Source organism: the organism of the source record quoted next, unplaced genomic scaffold (genome assembly GCF_019419815.1).
Source record: "Pyrus x bretschneideri cultivar Hongxiangsu unplaced genomic scaffold, Pyrus_bretschneideri_v1 Contig4, whole genome shotgun sequence".
Lineage (NCBI taxonomy): Eukaryota > Viridiplantae > Streptophyta > Magnoliopsida > Rosales > Rosaceae > Pyrus > Pyrus x bretschneideri.
The window spans coordinates 1564063-1580180 of record NW_025999723.1 but is presented as its reverse complement, the minus strand read 5'-3'; the positions used below and the strand labels follow the sequence as shown (position 1 = coordinate 1580180).

At 36.5% G+C, this 16118-nt stretch overlaps 2 protein-coding genes across 4 annotated transcripts; both read right to left on the bottom strand.

Annotated features, from left to right (window-relative positions):
* Positions 1–2005: 2005 nt before the first annotated feature.
* LOC103958150 (starch synthase 1, chloroplastic/amyloplastic-like) lies at positions 2006–6649 on the bottom strand. 2 transcript variants are annotated; one of them, XM_048565508.1, is made up of 15 exons: positions 6214–6649; positions 4996–5345; positions 4827–4904; positions 4597–4721; positions 4369–4450; positions 4103–4276; positions 3847–3928; positions 3659–3750; positions 3523–3585; positions 3341–3430; positions 3106–3230; positions 2916–3024; positions 2780–2835; positions 2635–2674; positions 2006–2450 (listed from the first exon to the last, which is right to left on the bottom strand). In XM_048565508.1, the coding sequence occupies exons 1-15, from the start codon at positions 6515–6517 to the stop codon at positions 2292–2294; spliced, it is 1929 nt and encodes a 642-aa protein (XP_048421465.1). In that variant the 5' UTR covers positions 6518–6649; the 3' UTR covers positions 2006–2291. The 2 variants fall into 2 exon arrangements, with proteins under 2 accessions (XP_048421465.1, XP_048421464.1); XM_048565507.1 differs by having other exon boundaries at positions 2050–2450; positions 4996–5357; positions 6214–6648.
* A 1003-nt stretch (positions 6650–7652) lies between these two features.
* Positions 7653–10904, bottom strand: LOC103948044 (protein IQ-DOMAIN 21). 2 transcript variants are annotated; one of them, XM_048564870.1, is made up of 4 exons: positions 10519–10904; positions 9041–9346; positions 8547–8942; positions 7653–8457 (listed from the first exon to the last, which is right to left on the bottom strand). In XM_048564870.1, the coding sequence occupies exons 1-4, from the start codon at positions 10597–10599 to the stop codon at positions 7834–7836; spliced, it is 1407 nt and encodes a 468-aa protein (XP_048420827.1). In that variant the 5' UTR covers positions 10600–10904; the 3' UTR covers positions 7653–7833. The 2 variants fall into 2 exon arrangements, with proteins under 2 accessions (XP_048420827.1, XP_009357312.2); XM_009359037.3 differs by having other exon boundaries at positions 7653–8475; positions 10519–10900.
* Between the last annotated feature and the right edge of the window lie 5214 nt (positions 10905–16118).

The following is a 16118-nucleotide window of genomic DNA, read 5'->3' as shown; positions in this document are numbered from 1 at the left end:
GTTATTGGAGTGCCAATAATAATTTTCATTAATATAATGTTATTTGATAATCATAACGGTTCTTGTTTTATTTTCTTGTTTTGCTTATTTATTTATGTAATGTTGTTTGATGATCAAAATCGTTTATATTATAAATTATTATTTCAAAATTAACTTTGCAAAAAAGTATCAAGTCATGAATCGTTTAACCGTTCAATTATAATCGTTGAGTTATAATATGCTCTAAATTTTAATGTTTAAGTGAAAAATATGATGTGTCTATTTATTGAATAACAACTAGATGACTAAATATTTTTTATTTCTTTTAATTTTTTTTTTTTTTTATATAGATGACTTTTACAATGATCTTGAAAATAAGCAGTTTTTAGAGGTAGCAAATCAACTCATTTAGTTGTTAGTGGTTACTCATTAAGACACATTTAGTTTGATTTCACATTACACCATTATCACTACTATCAATCTCATTTCTAAATTATCGTTATATTAAATAAAACAGATCTTAATGAACACCCATTAAGACACATTTAATCTTATTCACTTTACACCATTATTAACATTATCAATCTCATCTATATATTATAATGATATTACATTAAACGAATCTCATCAACAACCAATAAGTTAATTTGCCACTCTAAATCTTCATCATTAAAAAACATGAGAAACAAAGTCGAAAATGTTCAAATCAAAAAGTCGTTAGTATTTTTTTTATATTATCTTTTCAGTAGAAAAAAAGAAAAAAGAAAAAAGAAAATAGTTTTTTAGTTGATTGATACAATGTAATTTTATTTTATAATGTGCAACGTGGAAGGTTCACTCCGTGTTTGCTGGCCTGGTTGATGCAAGCAATCACATGTTATCTTTTGTTTATATTTTGGTGTGGGGCACGAACTTGTATACTTCCGGTGGCGGTGCATTGGCAAAGAGAAAAGTGTATTCGTATATGATTTTCAGGTTTTATTCGAAGAAACTGCCATAAAAAGAAATTTTAAATTATTGTGATTTGTTGACAAAAAAGAATGACATCTTTAATATGATAATTTTTGTTTCATATTATTCAAACAATAACTGTGATCGGTTGATAAAAGAGAATCACTCTTCTAACGTTTTAAATAAATCGAGAGATAATCAGGAACTTAAAAAGAGAAAATGTGTGAAATGCATAGGAGTTGATTAAAGTGGTTAAACTAGAGAAGAGAGAATGTTAGATAATTGACAATGAACAACGCAAGAAAAAAAATTTACGTTTTTCACAAAACGATAAAATATAGAAAGGCGTATCGTTTAAAATATTTGGATTGCTTGAATAGGGTTTAGTTGATTTTATCTTTCCGTATATATAAGAATTAGGTTTTCTTTTCTCTAGTTAATTAGGAGTTCTTTTTATGTTTCCTTTATTCATTAGATTTCCCATTTACTCTTAGAATTAGCGTTTGATGCCTATATAAAGAGGTTTATCTTGGGGTTGTAATTCAGATTAACTCTTAATATTTTCAATTAACTTTAGAAGCTTTCTTCATTTTCCGAATACTGATGAATTTCTGTTTGTGTTATTGAATTCAACGCTTGTCGATCCTTCTATCTTATTTTCCCAGCATGTTAGAAACTAGATCAGTCACGTCGGAAAAATCGTGGTAAAACTAGAATTTGATATAGAACATGCTTGTATTGAGGACAAAAGTTTTATAATATAACTAGATGAATAATTATTATTTTCATCTAAAGTATTTTGAATAATCCATCTTTCTAGCAGAGAAGTCAACTTAGGACCTTTCTTCTTCTTTGTTTATAGAGAAATTTTCCGTGCGCTGGAAATATGACTCGGTTTATTAAGTATTATGAAACAATTGGTGACAAAAAAATTATATTATCGTACGAAACCTCGTAGGAGTTGACTTTCTTAATTTTGCAGAAACCAACGGGAGAAAGCAAATCATTTAGAACAAATAAATATATCCTATTTCTTCTGCTAATTAAAGTATACGTTTAAAAATGTCTCTACTAATTAAGGTTTAAAGGGTTGAGATTGCTCTTAATTATCTTATGTAATGGGGAGTGAAACTGCAGGATGCTTATTAATTTGCACTCGCTAAAATGAATCAGAACTACATAGTTTTGCTCCTGTGTATACCTACCGTGTCGACAACCTAAAACAATGAACACGAAACGAAAAGCTTCTCTGTTGCAGTGTGTTTGATCTCTCAGCCGACGGATAATAGATAGAACTGAACCGTGAAATATTTTGGACGTTGTTCTTCATCTCTCGGGTGTTCTTTTCTGTTTGAGACGTTTTACTTGACGTAGGGTGGATCGATAAACGCCCATTCGAAGACCTGCTCGTACTTGATTGCAGCGCTTTCCCATGTGAAGTCCCTCTCCATGCATCTCTTCATCAATCCCTCCCAGGAAGGCTTGTACTCTGTGAAAGTCCTACAAGCAAGTCTTAGTGCCTGCAATGTATTAACCGTGACTCCGTGAGTCAGTACGGTGAAATAAGATTTACAACATTTGGTTTAAGTTGAATAAACTCCGCAAGACTATATGAACATCCAATTTATTCGCTTCTTTGATATAGAACATGGTAATAATCGATGTCTGGGTTTTAAAAACGAGAGAAGTAGCAGAAAATCTTACCGCCAGCATACTCTCTTTCGTCAAAGGAGAAAAAGTCCACCTGCCAATATCATCAACAATGATGCTATAAGTAAAGATTCTAAAGAACTTTTGTAACGTGAAACTGTCAGGGAAATGCATCCAGCAATAGAGTTGAGAAACATACCCTGTCCCGTCACCTTGGCCTCCTTTAGCATAAGGATTGAAATTCATTACTGTATCCTGGAACACAACAGAAATCGTCAGACAAAGTGGCCGCGTGATGAAGAACCGAATTTCGTTCTTCAAGTATTTAAACTCACTCTAAGTCCTCCTGTGCTATGAACCACTGGTACAGTTCCATATCTCATTGCGTAGAGTTGATTAAGTCCACAGGGCTCAAATCTTGACGGCATCAAGAGTATGTCGCAGCTGGTAATTACAGGATCAGGGTCAGTATGATGCACATATACAGTAAACGTCTAAGCAACGAAGCACGAAATCTTGAATTACCCTGCGGTTATTCTATGAGAAACTGGGACGTTAAATCCAACCCAGCCCCGGAATTTATCTTTATAAGTTGCTTCTGCTGCTCTCATCCAATCTTCACACAGTGGATCCCCAGACCCCAGCATAACCTGAGAAATATTACATACGTATGGTTGAAACAAAAGAGTTAATTGTCGAAAGTTGGGAGCAAGCTACTTAAAATAACAACACCAAAATCAATGAAAGGAGAAAGACTCACAAATTGCACGTCATCTTCCATAAGCTGTGGCATTCCTGACTGAATCAGGTCAATACCTTTCTGGTGGTCCAGTCGGCCAATGAATCCAATCTATATGGTTCAAAACTCGAATCAGTGTTAGGAGTGGAGTATTTTCGTTATTGAAGCATAGCATAATTAGACAGCAATGTCTTATGTCTTACCAATGGGCAGTCCGGCCTAATGGGAAGACCTAATTCCTTCTGCAGAGCAAGCTTGCACTGAACCTGCAGCCCGCACACAAGAAGGGTAAGCGGACTATAGTATAATAACACCATACTAAATGACAGACTTAGCCACCTTTCCGGAAAGATCATCGGTAGAATAGCGGGAAGCAATGTGTACATCAGTAGATGGGTTCCATTCAACCACATCAACGCCATTTGTTATTCCTGTCAGATGGTATTATTCCGTTAATTGAGAGTTAATTTCCTCGAGGATGGCACATAGAAAGCTAGACAATGAGAGATGAAGTTCAAGTAACGTACCAGTGAGAACACTCTTTCTACTGCTTAGTAGCTCATTTAGACCATATCCACCTTCAGCAGTTGTTATTTCCCAGGAGTAGCCCTACAATTCGAAGGCATAATTTAATCATGAGAAAGAAGAACAGCATGATGAAAAATAAGGAGGCACATGCAATGAGGTCGAAAATCCGACAACAGGTCTTATTACTGACCACCATAAAAACGTTTAGTGTTTCATTAAATGAGACCCGACGACTATATATGGAATACAACTGACCTCGCTGACCGTCAGAATCCGATCACATGTCACAATTGCACCCTTCAGGATGTTCACTGCTTCACCTGTGTCAAGAGCATGGGTCCTTGCCCATGTTGGAAACACCCATTCCAGTGCTCCATACCACTCTGCAGGTAGCCCCAAATTCTTGTATGTTACTCCCGGTTCCACTCCCTTGCATATTACAAGACAACGTTTAATAAAGTTGATCGGATATACGACTGAAGATTGATAACAAAACAAAAAAAGGAAGAACAAGCATCAACCTGATGTGCAAGGTTATGAATCACAAGAACACTTCGTGCATCCTTATAAACCCCATATGGACGATAATTGGCAGCCAAAAGCCTGAATCAGAGGGACATGTAATCATCAGATCTCCACTATCAGTTTGTTTACCCGAAAAAATAAAAAAACAAAAAGATAGAGCAATATAGGAAAGATTTAAAACAAAATCATATAGCTAATCTGTTTAATTAATTGAAACTACTTACAGTGGGACAAGGCCGGCATGCCAGTCATTGACTATGAACAGGCTTTTCTCGCCGTAGGTGAACCCTGCCAGTGGAAGCACTAATGGTGCTTCACAGGCTGCATGGCAAAGTAAAGTGAACCGAAACTGTAAAACCAAACGAGAATAAAACGTATCATTATTCGTGAATAAAACAGGATACTACTTAAATGATCTATCCACTACGTACAACTTTTCAGTCTAAAACCATACCTGATTGTCACCAAATGCACCAAAACTGTCGCCGTATGGATTTCCAGGTCTGTGGTATGACGGGTGGTTCACGAATACCTAAAGAAGATACGGAAAGAGTTCGTCATTGGTAAGAGAATTCTATCAGTCTGGAGAAACTAGAACATGCGAAATATCCCCAATATCTTACCCAATCAACACCTGCCCTAAATTCATGGAAGAAAGAAACTTCTTGCTCTCCACCAAAGCAATAAACCTTGATGCGGGTTTCCAAATCAACAGCACCAGAATATTTCTGGTCTGCAGCAGTACCGTTTTGGTACCTAGGAGAAACAACCATAACACGGTGTCCACGTGCCGCTAGAACAATAGGCAAAGAACCACAAACATCTCCTAAGCCTCCTGTCTTAGAATAAGGCGCAGCTTCGGCAGTAACAAACACAACATTGTGTGTTACACTTGCCTTGGACTTTTCTTTGCCATCTACTTCCACTGATTCTTCCATTCCAACAGAACTAACATCTTCGGGCGAGTCAATGACTTTGGTTTCACCTGAAGTAAAATATCAGACGGGTCCACAAATAATTCATAAAAAAATTTAGAATATGTCGATATGCCGCGTTTGGAATTACTCATCAAAATATGCTGGATCACTCAGTTCGACCAATGAAAATGCAGCATTAGATTATTAACGGAACAATGTACATGCTATGAGGTCCCGATATGGGACCAAGAGTGGAAAAAAATACAATCTGAGGTGGAGACCACATAAAATGTAAGGACCTGGAGTCCTCATGTGCAAATTGATGTGGACATCCAAAACCAAGACTACCACAGACAAGTCAAGAATCCACCAAAAACCACCACTAGTGATGAATGACCCCAATATACTAAAAATAGCAAATTTTGACACATCACACGTCTCTTATCCAACCAATAACAATGATTTTTCGGAGAGACGTGGGTTAATCCAAGTTGATCAGAACAGTAACTCTTCCCGTAAATTAAGGTAGTTTAGAATATCGCTTTGCAAACAAAAAGCAATGATTTTGAGGACTTAATTTGGGCAAATAGCAATTAAAATCTATAGTACATTTACACCACATTCACCAATCAATGCATCAAATCAAACATTTACCAATATTTCCACGTTAGGTTGTGTCTCCATCAGCGTGCCACACAATGTGACCAAATTAAACCTTTCTGCCTTCAAGGTTTTTTAAGTCCAAATTTTTAAAAACTAATCAGATTTAACCCTTAATTCTGGTTTATTTTTCTAATCCAAAAACATATCAATCATAGAAACTACTTCAAATTTCTCAAATAATCCATGAAACCAATTTAAAAACAGTGTAAAAGCAGAAGAATTTATAAATAAATAAGCAAAATCGGAAGCCTGAAAACTTACCGTTAGGAGGAGGAACCAAGTTAAACCCAAGAACGGCGCCGGAATCGTCTCTCTCGGCGCCCAAAAAAGCACCCTTTTCGTCCTCCTGCTGGTCTTCCACCGCAGAAGCGCCGTCCTGCGCGCCGCCGCCACTTCCGCCGGCAACCGACGCTCTGAGCCACAGACCGACTCTTCTGCACCGTCTTTTCCACAGGGGAGCAAAACCCAGTTGCCCAATCGCCTGATGGTACGCGAACTTAGTTGGAACCGGAATTAAGGACGACGATTTGCATGGGATTAAGCTAGTGAATTTCAGAGACTCCATTAGAGTTCTAGAGAGAGAAAGGACCGGAGTCCGATATAGGCCGGAAGGAAACGAGAATTACGTTTGACAGAACGAAGAAAAAAAAACCTGGAAAAAATAAGGATGTCTCACACAAACAAGGAACTACGTACCACCTGTAGGGATCAGATATGCGAGATCCAGAAAAAGCGCCAAACCCAGAACATTGATTCCCTGTTCCGCACCACATCCCTGTAAAAACCCTACACCCAATAAGATGACTCCACGTGTTGGCGAAGGAAAGACAGATATTGAAGCGTCGGACGTGGCAGGATCGCGACCGAGGAGGTGGTTTGCGGTGTCCGACAGGGACGCAGGGGATTATGGTTCAGCTTGTGGAGGTGACGTGGTCGGGAAAGTACACGTGTAAAGCTGTAATTGGCGAGGACTGAGGAGTGGAGTGAGAGACACGTGATGCTAAAGGTAAAGTTTGCCAAAACTTGAAATCTGCAGCCTTTTTAGTGCAATTGTTGAAGACTCGAACAATTTTGTCCCTTCACGAGAGTCGCTTTTTAGAATATTGGTGATTTTTACATTTTCGTTTTTATTTTTTAATATTTTTGTGTATTTTGTCATTAGAAAATTTTCATTAATTCAATTCAAATGCTATAGAAAAACGAGAGTAGAGAAATTCTAGAATGGAGGAGGAATATATAGCTTTTAAATCCTTCGCTAAGAATTTATTGTGATTAATTTGGTTCATGCTATTGGTCAATCAATAAGATAATCCAAGTGTAGAAGAAAAAGAATAAATGTGAAAAATACTTCCGTAGTTAAGGTGTTTTTATTGTGACGGGAACACGGGTAGGATACCATATGTTTTTATGTAAGTGGTGAAAATTTTTACTTTTTAAATTATTAACTTTTTAACACATATATCTCATATATTGACACGTGGTGTACCACCTCAAAGTAAGTGTGTGAAATTTAAAGTTAAGTGAAAGAACATATGTCAAAAAACCAGAACGAAGACATATAAAAGACAGATAATTGGGAACAGTAGACCCTCGGCCCAGAGTGAAAGCATAATTGACCTAAATTTCTTCTTCTTCTTCTGTTTTTTTTTTTTTTTTTTTTTTTTTTTCCAAATAATCCCTCATTCAAATTATAAGTTGACGATACATAAAGACACAATTTTATATAATATTTCACAATAAATTAATATTATATTATTACAAAGCCTCGTGGATCCATGTCCATAACACAATTAAAATAAATAATACAATGTTTTTTCCACACATTATAAACAAAAAGTCTTGCAAATGGAAATTTATGTCACACCACATATTAACTTACAACTAACCGAAATCATGTCTCCAACTGTGAACAGCAAGCGGCAGGCCCCAATCATCACCGTGGGGTGAATCAGGCCCAAAGCCCACAGCCCCTCTAGCCAGCCCACGCGGCCCACTACTTTTCGGGCTTGGGCTTCTTGGGATCAGGTAGTTTGTTGTCCCACCGCCCGAGCTCGACGAATCACACCCAGACCCAACAACCGACCCCTTCCTCGTTGAAGGGTTCCATTGGGGAGTTGGCGGGCTAATCTGCTTGCCCGAGCCTTGGCCTCGGACCTTGGCCTTGGCAGATTGGGTCGGGGCCATGTAACTCGGGATGTTATTCGACCCTTGCTGGCGTTGTTGCCGGATTGAATACATGTCTGAATCAATCATGTCTGGATTGAGTCGGCTCATATTGACGTGAGGCGAGCTTGAAGGTGCGGCAATGTCCATTTCAACTGTCTTCTCCGACAAGTCGCTGGCAGTCGTAGTGGTGATGGGTGTTCCGTAGGAGGTATCTCGTGGGCCTGAGTGGCGGTCTTGGTGGGGTTGCGATGACATCCACCGCTCGAGCCAATTCCATCCCCATTGGGCCTTATCGGGCATATTGGGCTGGAGCCCAAATTCAGGTCCATCCGGACTTGACTGAAGAAGTTGTTGTCTCTGTTACAATTAAACAATGTCACGCAAAATGAGCAATAATTTTTCAGTGCAACCGTCACAAAGTCACTTACTTGATAGCTATAAGCATAAGCGAGAGCCCTCTCTCTTTTGACCGCAGCATCATGCTTCCTTGAAGCATTTTCCTTGAAACTTTGACGCCTTTGATGCCTACTCCCATTCGCACTTTGCATTTCATATTTTTTCAGAGGACTCTTGGACTTTTGCTCTTCTTCCTCCATCAAAGCTCTTCTTTCCTCTTCATCTTCATCGTAATCTTCCTGATCATCCTCCTTCTTGTGAAGCTTGTCTTTGGTTAATTCGAGCCGTCGAGCTCGTACCCTTGCTTGGACACGCACTAATGCCTGCATGCATCGCATCGTCATTTGTGCCTGCTTCCGAACGTTATTTCCTCTCACCAATGCTTGTAGCCTCACCAATCCCTTCAATGCACGCAAAGCGCGCCGAGCCTAAAAAATAAGTAATTAATAGACATATCATTAGATCGTAGTGTTAATGGCTTTTGAAGCTAAATGTTCAACATTATATAAAGTTATGGTAAACTTACTAGGTAGCCTCTGTAATATGACTGAATGAAGATTGCAGCTCGTTCTTCCCTAGAGTGACGGCCATAACCGGCCAATCGGACAACTTTAGCGGCAGCTTGTGCCGCGGCAACAGCTGCTTCAGCGGCAGCAGCAGTTGCAGCAGCAACAGCAATGGCGTGGCTTCTATCTTGATGACCATTATTTAGAGGAGTTGAAGATTCGGTTGTTCTCTCATCGTTCGTTACGTCCGGCGAGCTCTCCGCTGGAAAATGCTCAAATGACACCACCTCCGCGGCATCATGCTGCCATTTCTCACCGATCTCCTTCTGGATTATATCATGGTACGCATCAAATATCATAATTAGCACTACAATTAACACTTAATTATCAAATAAGTTAACTAATATTGATGTGATGGCTTAGGTGGCATGACAATGATAAGTCAGGTCGAGTCATGTGCCTTGTAAGGAAAGATATAAAGTTTATTGTTACAGTATTATGTATCCATATAATGATAGTGATAGGGGACCATATGGTGTTGGGGCATGCAGCTTGGTTGTGATCTCGTCCATAGTTTTTTCAATGTGTCCAGAACACAGGACGGTACGCCATATAAGTGGAGAATTTTTTTTTTAAATGTCCATCTACTTATATAATAACATATAATGCATGTTCCGGGCACATTAAAAAATATCTTGCACTGATGGTCCTAAAAATGCCAGTACCAAAAGGGTAGCTCGTGCATCTTTAATGTGACATGATTCCACGAGGCAAACCATTTCACTTCACCTCCAAACAAACAAAGGTCACGATCTAGATTGATATATGTTTACTTCTATATTTCCAAATAATTAAGTTAACTATTAACTAGCTCCTATTGATTTGAAATAAGATTACTAGAAACCACTAGTGATTCATGAACACCAATTATGCATACAAATTCGAATAATTAGCGGCAGACATTGTGCTCCAATTATCTGTATATAAGATCGAATCATCTCCAACAATAAAAAATGCTTCAACTCTTTTTCTTGGTAATTTACATCTCGACAAAAAAATGAATTAATTAGTGAATGTACAAAATGGGTAATGCTAATGCTAGAGATATCAAAATTTTAAACCAAATTTGCAATCAAATGATGCGTCACTAATAAGAAATAAGTACGTTAGTTAACATTTAAGTAATAATCCAATCATTAACATCCACATCATTTGGTTTACAAATTTGGTTTCCTAATATTACCAGAACAAAATAAGTGCATGTAATCACAAATATCGTTGAATTAGGTTTAATAAATTGTATCATTATTGCATAACAAATTGAATCATTGCTTGCCTTGTTGGTGTGATCATGATTGGTACAAAAACTTCACAGAAAATAAATTGAGATTGAAAAGAAAAAAAATAATTATATGAAGAACAATTGTTTTCTTTCAAAGAAATTATATGAATCTGAAAACTTGCCAAGAAAACTGAAAGAACGGAACTAAGAGAAAACCTTTTTGTCGGGCGAGTCCTTAGAAGAATGTTTGAAGACTTTCTTAACGGAGGAGAACCAGCCGCTTCCTTTCTTCCCCATCTCCGGCCGGCCGGTCAAAAGATTAACCTCTCATTGCCGTCACCATATTCCTCTCATCTCACGAAAGCGCGCGCGCGCGCGTATACATATATATATATTAGAATACAGAGTTCAGACGTATATATCTATCTGTTTGTTGGGAAGTAGTGTCGCTCACAAATTAAACAGAGGAAATGAGCTGATAATATCAAGATTGAAGAGAGATCTAGAGAGAGAGTGAAAAATGTCTCGGAGAGAGAGAGAGAGAGAGAGATGGAGTGCCGAATGGGGAAGGGAGTAGTAGTGTTGTGAGGAGAGAGAGAGAGAGAGAGAGAGAGATGGAGGGTCGAATGGGGAAGGGAGCAGTAGTGTTGTGAGGGTAATAACTGCAAGCCCGAGCAATTGCCGTTACTATTTAACGATTTCACGTGTGAATCGATCTTGTAGAAATTTGTAGCTACTAATACATACAGTTTACTACCTCGTACCTACCAACATTATACATATGTATATAATATGTTGCAGTTTGTGGCGGAAATGTTGTTTCTATGTGATTGAAATGTCACATACTCGAGTTGTGGAAACAATTTATTTGTAAAGTAAAAGTAAAGTTGCGTACGATAGACGTTTTCCAAACTCTCATAAAGTAGAGAATCTAGAGTCTTGTTGGTTTGAGATCGTCCTTTATATGTGTTGTAGTTGGGGCTGGCCCAATTTGACAATAATTTGTTGGTCTTAACGCTTGAATATATCAGACATACAAGTGTCGGTTTGAGTTTGGGTGAAACTAAAATACAGTTTAAGTGGGGTGCTCTATGTGTGTTAATGGATAAGAATATAATACGGTCATTCGTAATTAAGAAGTTCGTACTTAAGAATTTCTATAATATTGGACTTCTAAGACATCATCTAGAGCACAAAGTAAAGTTTTCTTATAAAGTGATAAAGGCTTTAATGTATACATACAAATTACTAAACCTTTTTGTTTTTTTGTACAAATACACACATCAGTAAACTTGTACAAGAAACAAAATAATTAGAAACCTTTTCTATTGAATCAAGTCACGGATTTTGTAATTTTCCAACTTTTGGTGAAACAAAAGGGCAATTGCTTTTCCAATTTTGTATCAAGCGAAATCATTACATTACCTGTAAATTGTACTGGGGTAATTGTCTTTGTAATAGCCTTCAACACAATTTTAATTTACAGCTTATTTAGAAGTGCTTTCAAAATAATTAAAAAAAATATTTGGTACATTATTTTTTAAACTAATTTTTAGTAAAAATTATGTAGATCTTGAAAAAGTACTTAAAGTGCTTCATGTGGATACTGAAAAAGTACTTGAAGTGTTTTTTGTAAGAAGCACATGTATGGTGCTTCTTCTAAAAGTACTTCAAGTGTTTTTAAAATCCAAAATTACAAGCACTTTCAAACAAGTCGTTAAATATTTAAACTTCAAGGCCATTTTCCCCTACTAAATATTAAAAGCAGAACGTAATTTCAATTAACTAAGGTGTTTTTAGTTGCAGAAAGAGAGCCAACAGGATCCTCTCTGGATCCTTTTGGTGATGATCATGAAAATCCGTGAATCATGTTTGTTTATTATATAATGTGCAATCAGTTTTTATCAAGTACTGTTTATATTTATTTTTAAATAAAAATATTTAAAATAAATTCTAATTATATAATGTACGATAAACGAACACAATTTATAAATTATCAAAATCTTCGTAAATAGAATTCGACGAGAATTCGGACTCCAAAGAGAGGGCCATGGTAATTAGTGGATCAGCAGCAAGTCAATGGTGACCCAACATCACAAGATGCCCGAGTTGACAAGACAACTTGCTCCATCATATATCCTAATATTATTTTTAATAATATTTGTTTCTTTTTTTCCTCTATCAAATATTTATATTTCATTTTTGTTTTAAGGACAAAACTATTGATAAGACTTCTATCTCTTAAGCGATGCATAATGTCGTTCCGTTGGGGACGGATCTCATCCCATCAAATTCTAATAATTTAGAAATCTGGACCATTGAAATTTGATTCAACGATTACAAACAGAGGATCTTTTTAAAAGTGATAATAATTGTAGCCGTTTAATCAAATTTCAAAAATCCGAATCTTCGGATCCTTAGAACTTGATGGAGGAGATCTGACTGGGATCTCTGTCCATTCCGTTGTATGGACGTTCTTTATGTTTATCTCTGGCTTCAGCTGCTGCGGCTCCATTTTTCATCCACCTCACCGTCGGTGTTGGTGATCACCAAATTCTTATTACCTCACAACTAATCCTCCCACCCTAACCAAAAACATAGACCTCCTACTTTATCGAACATACTAATTTGGTGAAGAATTAGACCCCAATTCCCTTGTCACTAACCATTCATATTATTGTTTTTGTTATTTTCAACGACAAGTTATGATCTTGGTGTACCATATTGTAAAAAATATCATTTTCACCTGTGAAACTCCTAGATTTGACATACCGCTCAAATATGCTCACGGTTAATTAATTTTGGGTGCACTTTAGTTGTAGTTTGAGGTTTGGCGCAACAGAAAGATTGCTCTTTTGTTAAAAAAAAAAAAAAAAAATCACGTGTTCGAATCGTAGAAACAGCTTACTTGCAAAGCAAAGATAAGGATTCGTGCGATAAACGTTCCTCTTCCCCTTTCACCAACCCTCAAAAAGTAAAGAGTCTTATTGCTTGAGATCGCCCTTTTAATATTTAGTTATAGTTTAGATGATGCTCCAATTATACTAGCATCCAAGTTTTTCTGCACTCATGATAATATACCAATCCAATGCAAAACTGCCATACAAGAGATTTAAACATATGACGGTGCGTAATTAACTAGAAACATTATCACGATGACATCTTCTTGTAATTTATCTCGAAAGCGAGAGGCGGATATTTGTGAGGCAAATGTATAGAATCGATTTGTCTGTTTTGGTAATTAAGAAACCTGCAGTAAGGGCAACATGGCTCCACCAGATAACCCTCCTTTGCTGAGCTGTGAAGTTATATTAGACCCACGGTCCTGAGCAGTGCGCAGAGTCACTTGAGGTAGTATTGGGTGTGGTTGGGACATTAAAATCGAAAAATAAAAGGGGTTTAACTAAGGTAGATATGACCTAATACTTGCATTTAAAGGGACATTCAAGCAAGATATAAAGAAAATGCTTCATTAGGAAGGGGAAGGAGGGGTCTCACAATCTCACTTTTTTGCCCTACGTTCGATGGATTAAATTTTGGTTGGTGAAAAGCAACTTTCAACATATTTATGTTCCTTAATCCTTATTTAAGCAAGTCGTATTAATATGTCACTGAAGAAATTTTTTAAACAAGCTTATTCAAATGTTTTGGTTTTTTTTTGTTTTGTTAAAATAGTATCTGAGATTGTCATAACTTTTCATTTTGGTCTCTGAGATTTAAAATCGATAAAATTGATTTTTGAGATTGTTCAATGTCAATCATTTTGGTTATTCCACGAAAAATCTATGTGAAATTGAGGGTTTCGTCAAATCAACACCTCTATTTGAACTTATGGTTTCTTCAAATTTAACGAAGATTCATTACGGAAGGACAAAAATGATTGGCAGTGGACAATCTCAAGAACCACTTTTATCGATTTTAAATCTAAGGGACCAAAATGAGGAGTTAGGACAATCTCATGAACCATTTTGGCAAAAAAGTCTTTAAGTGACACTCTTATATGGCTCATTTTATATTGTACTAAACTAAATCGTCTAGTTTAAGGTTTCATCCAAATCGGTAATCACAACACATTAATATATCTTCCATCACGTAATACGTGTATATTCTCATATTAAGTAATATATCTTTCGATTCATAAATAATATCACGTGATAAGAGAGATACCATGACATACGAAAATCTCTTGTTGCATAGATCTTTTTGTTGCCCCATGAATGCAAAAAGGTTCATGAACCCCAAAAACTCATATATGGCATAAGACTAGTTGGCATGGTGCTTCCAAAGTAAGACCATGCATTAATTGGTCCGTCGATATAATTATCGTCTAAGTAAAACAATAGTGTAGATTCTAAGCATGATTATTATCATTGTACCATGCATCTAATTCTAAAGCTATATAATGTTCCGTGCCCAACGGGCGGGTAGCAAATCACCTTGTGTATTCAGAATCAAAGCTATATACGCAACTTGATGGAATGAGACGATGACTTGAGTTCAACTACTTAAAACTAAGAGATCTCAACTACTACTCACTGTTATCATGATGTATTTACCTTCCTTTAATTCCAATTAGGATTTGGTAAAACATATCTAATGTCTCTGAATTTCCTGTTGAATCTTTACTTATCAAGTAATTAATCTCTTTCTTTTCTTTTTTGGTTTACTAGATAAACAACAATGGATAAATTGATAATTACATTAGGGTGGTGTTATCCACATACCTATTTTTACTTCTTATATACTCATCTCAATTTCCGGCTATCAGATCAAATAAATTCAAGAAAATCAATTGACAAAAATTAACAAAAATATGTAAAATGTAAAAATAAGTGTGTTAATAGCGCCACCCTCACTTTAACGTGTTTCGTGACGGTCATTTTGTTTGGGTTTTAATGGAATGGTCGAGTAGGAATTTTTGTGGGCCTTTTTGGGCCGGGATCAAGTTTTATCTGCAACGCAGCTTTATGGGCTTATTTTACTGGGCTGCTACACCGAAGTTTGTATGGTATGCTTTTGAAGATGATTTTTTCAAGTACCGGCTATTTAAGCAATACTCCATATATTACGTGGAGGAAAAATATATTTTTCTGTTAAGTAATTTTAGGTAAACTAATTTTTAGATTAAATTTGCAAGCTATTTAATGTGTCACTAATAGAAAATAAGTACGTTAATTAACATTTAATTAATAATTCAATTATTTAAAAAAAGTAATAAAATCATCAAAAATCACGTCACATGATTTATAAAATATGGTTTAAATACATGATTTCCTAAGTATTACTTTTTTCCATATCCCTCCACTTATTTAATGACATGTAAAGCACTCAATTGAATACCAGTTAATTGAAAATGTTATGTTAACGTGCCCATTTGGCTCAAGAGATTTTTTAATGTGCCAAAACACAAGCACGTACGCTATAGATCATTATAAAAATGGAGAGACAATTAAAAAAATATTTGCCACCACTTCTATAATAATATACAGCATACTGCAGCCATGTTATGGATACATTGAAAACTCTCTCTTTGGGCTCAATTGTTAGGCCCATTAAACTTGAGCCTTTGTAAATTCCAAATTTGTCTTTCCCAATTTTTCACACAAATGTGTACCTGACAAAGGGATCCTCCGGATCCCTTCCACTAAGTTCTCCTCATCAGGTCTTTGAAATTTGATTCAACGGTTACAAACAGAGATCCACTTTAAAAAGTATAATAACTTTAGCCGTTAAATCAAATTTTAACGACCTGATTTATTTAATGGAAATGACTTGATAGAAGGGATCAGAGAGGATCCCTTTCCCTGTCTGATCTC

Coding starts and splice junctions, on each gene's coding strand:
- LOC103958150 (XM_048565507.1), bottom strand. CDS start 6,517: ATGGAGTCTCTGAAATTCACTAGCTTAATCCCATGCAAATCGTCGTCC. Junction 4,722..4,826: donor GTGCATTTGGTGACAATCAG/GTATGGTTTTAG, acceptor TTGGTTTTACAG/TTTCGGTTCACTTTACTTTG. Junction 4,451..4,596: donor CATGCCGGCCTTGTCCCACT/GTAAGTAGTTTC, acceptor CCTCTGATTCAG/GCTTTTGGCTGCCAATTATC.
- LOC103948044 (XM_009359037.3), bottom strand. CDS start 10,599: ATGGGGAAGAAAGGAAGCGGCTGGTTCTCCTCCGTTAAGAAAGTCTTC. Junction 8,943..9,040: donor CATATTACAGAGGCTACCTA/GTAAGTTTACCA, acceptor CTTATTTTTTAG/GCTCGGCGCGCTTTGCGTGC. Junction 8,476..8,546: donor CTTATGCTTATAGCTATCAA/GTAAGTGACTTT, acceptor TAATTGTAACAG/AGACAACAACTTCTTCAGTC.